This window comes from Arachis hypogaea, chromosome 4, assembly GCF_003086295.3.
Source record: "Arachis hypogaea cultivar Tifrunner chromosome 4, arahy.Tifrunner.gnm2.J5K5, whole genome shotgun sequence".
Classification (NCBI taxonomy): domain Eukaryota; kingdom Viridiplantae; phylum Streptophyta; class Magnoliopsida; order Fabales; family Fabaceae; genus Arachis; species Arachis hypogaea.
The window spans coordinates 108,705,018-108,707,349 of NC_092039.1; the positions used below are offsets into that span (position 1 = coordinate 108,705,018).

The 2,332-nt window shown below is 38.3% G+C and overlaps 1 protein-coding gene across 1 annotated transcript; it reads left to right on the forward strand.

Annotated features, from left to right (window-relative positions):
- The first annotated feature begins 667 nt into the window (after window positions 1-667).
- LOC112797194 (RING-H2 finger protein ATL74) lies at window positions 668-2,078 on the forward strand. The gene has a single exon (XM_025840007.2). The coding sequence runs from the start codon at window positions 1,179-1,181 to the stop codon at window positions 1,752-1,754; it is 576 nt and encodes a 191-aa protein (XP_025695792.1). The 5' UTR covers window positions 668-1,178; the 3' UTR covers window positions 1,755-2,078.
- Window positions 2,079-2,332: the final 254 nt, after the last annotated feature.

The window sequence follows — 2,332 nt, forward strand, 5'->3', positions numbered from 1 at the left end:
TGGTGAATCTCTACTAGAAATCTCTTATAAAGTTGTCTCGAAAAATTGCGCGGAATTCCTGCTAAAGCAACACGGAGCCTACATGTTGCACGACACGTGGCGAATTTCTGCTGAATTCATTTTTTAAAAAGCCAACATAGTACCTACATGTTGAACAGTGTTTCTGATACCTCCACATTTCTGTAAAGTACCTCAAACACCAATATTTAACAAAAACACCACATATTTTTTCATATCTAAAATAATTTCTGTTAAAATCAAATGATCTTTAATAATTTTTTTTAAATTATTTTTTTTCCATCTTTAACGTCATTATCAGTTTATCACCATCGTAACATCAACACTGTAATTGTCACTTCCACTATGACACTTACCTAGCAATTATTTAGAAAACAATATTTCGGGACTAATTTAAAATAGTTAAAGACAATTTAAAAAAATTAAAAAAAATGATCATTTTAATATTCAATTCAAATGTTACTAACTAAAACTAAATTAATAACTCTAGCAAAAATATAAAAAGTCTTGAACTGCTTGCCACTTGATCCACTAATTTGGTGCCCTTAAACAAATCATAAATTATTTTGTATCTTCTCATCTGCTGAGCCTAAAGCCTTGAACCCCTTAAGACCAACATATAAATTGCATTTCAAACTTATATAGGAACCAAACACATCATCACCCCCCCCCCCCCCCCCCCCCCCCCCCGAATCTCGAGTGTGTGTGTGTTGCATTACTTTGTTAAGGTTAATTAGTTTCTTCCATTAACAAGAAAGGAACATATTATTTCTGAGAGAAACTGGGAGAATCAAACCTGAATTGTAGCAGCACAAGAACGGTCCCCAATTAGGATAACAACAACTTTTCTTTTCAATACCCTCAAAATTTTCACCCTTCATTTTCCTTATCCTATTCTAATTCTAAATTCTCAAAAACAAAAGACAGAAACAGATGCTTTTCCTATTGTTCATTGTCTTTTTCTAATCAGAATCTCTTCTCGTCACACACTTCAGAGTAGTAGTAACCCAAAAACCAAAAACTCTGAACCCAAAAAACAAAAAGAGACTCCATTGAAATTTCTTCTTATCACTTCACTAAAAGAGGAGACACCCCATTAAAATTCTCAGCAAAAAGCTTCAAACTTTAATAAAAAAGAAGACAAATTCCCACTACAAACTATGCAATTGCAACGGCGTGTTCTCGAAACAGGGTTAAGCATTTCACCATCTTCTTCATCGTCTTCTTCTTCTTCGATCATCAATGAAGCGAACTTCGACACCAACATGGTGATAATCCTGGCGGCGCTAATGTGCGCACTGGTGTGCGCCTTGGGTCTGAACTCCATAGCACGGTGTGCGCTCCGGTGCGGACGGAGGCTGACGGCGGAGCAAGAGGCGGAGAGGCTGGCGACGACGGGGCTCAAGAAGAGCCACCTGAGGAGGATTCCCGTGGCGGTGTACGGCTCCGGCGAGAATATTCCAGCGACGGAGTGCCCAATATGTTTGGGTGAGTTCGAGAGAGGGGATAAAGTTAGAATGCTTCCTCAGTGTAACCACGGGTTTCACGTGAAGTGTATTGACACGTGGCTCGTTTCGCATTCGTCTTGCCCTAATTGCCGACACTCCTTGCTTGAGAAGCCTAAGGTAAATAATAGTGGTTCTGCTTCTTCAGGTGGTGGTGACGGCGGCGGTGGTGGGGGAGGTGGGGGAGGCGGGGGAGGAAACATGGTGATCGTCCTCGACCGGGCAAGTTAATACTTATTACAAACATTTGACAATCAGACTCGGCTCGGATCGGCTCGGCTCAACTCGGCTCCATTCTGCATTTGTGGTTGGCTCTTTGAACGTGATGGTGTTTTTAAGGAACGCAGGCAAGTTAGTTATTGCCAGAGGAAAATGTGATATAATTTCAGAGACACGATATTAAATTCAGTAGACTTTTTATACATCTCTCTTATATCATTTGTTTTTATGATATAACTTCATGCAGATTAAGATAGCTTTAGATAATATGAGTAGTTTTTGTAATTTGATGAGTTAATAATTGGTTGTGAATATGAAGGAAAATTTAAAACACAATGAGGATACAAAGAGCAAAGGATAGTGTTTGGTGAAGGGAGTTGGGATTACACAGGCAAGTTAGGTTGAAGTTGAGGGAGGGGCTAAAAATTAAATTTATAATAAAAAAGAGTAAATTAAAAATTTTAAGAGAGGCTAAAATAAAATTTATACACAATTTATAAAAGAAAATTTAAAGTTTGGGAGAGTCATTGCCCCTTTTGTTATATGTGGCACTCGTGGTTGGAAAAGTTAAGAATAGTTGTTAGTTATTA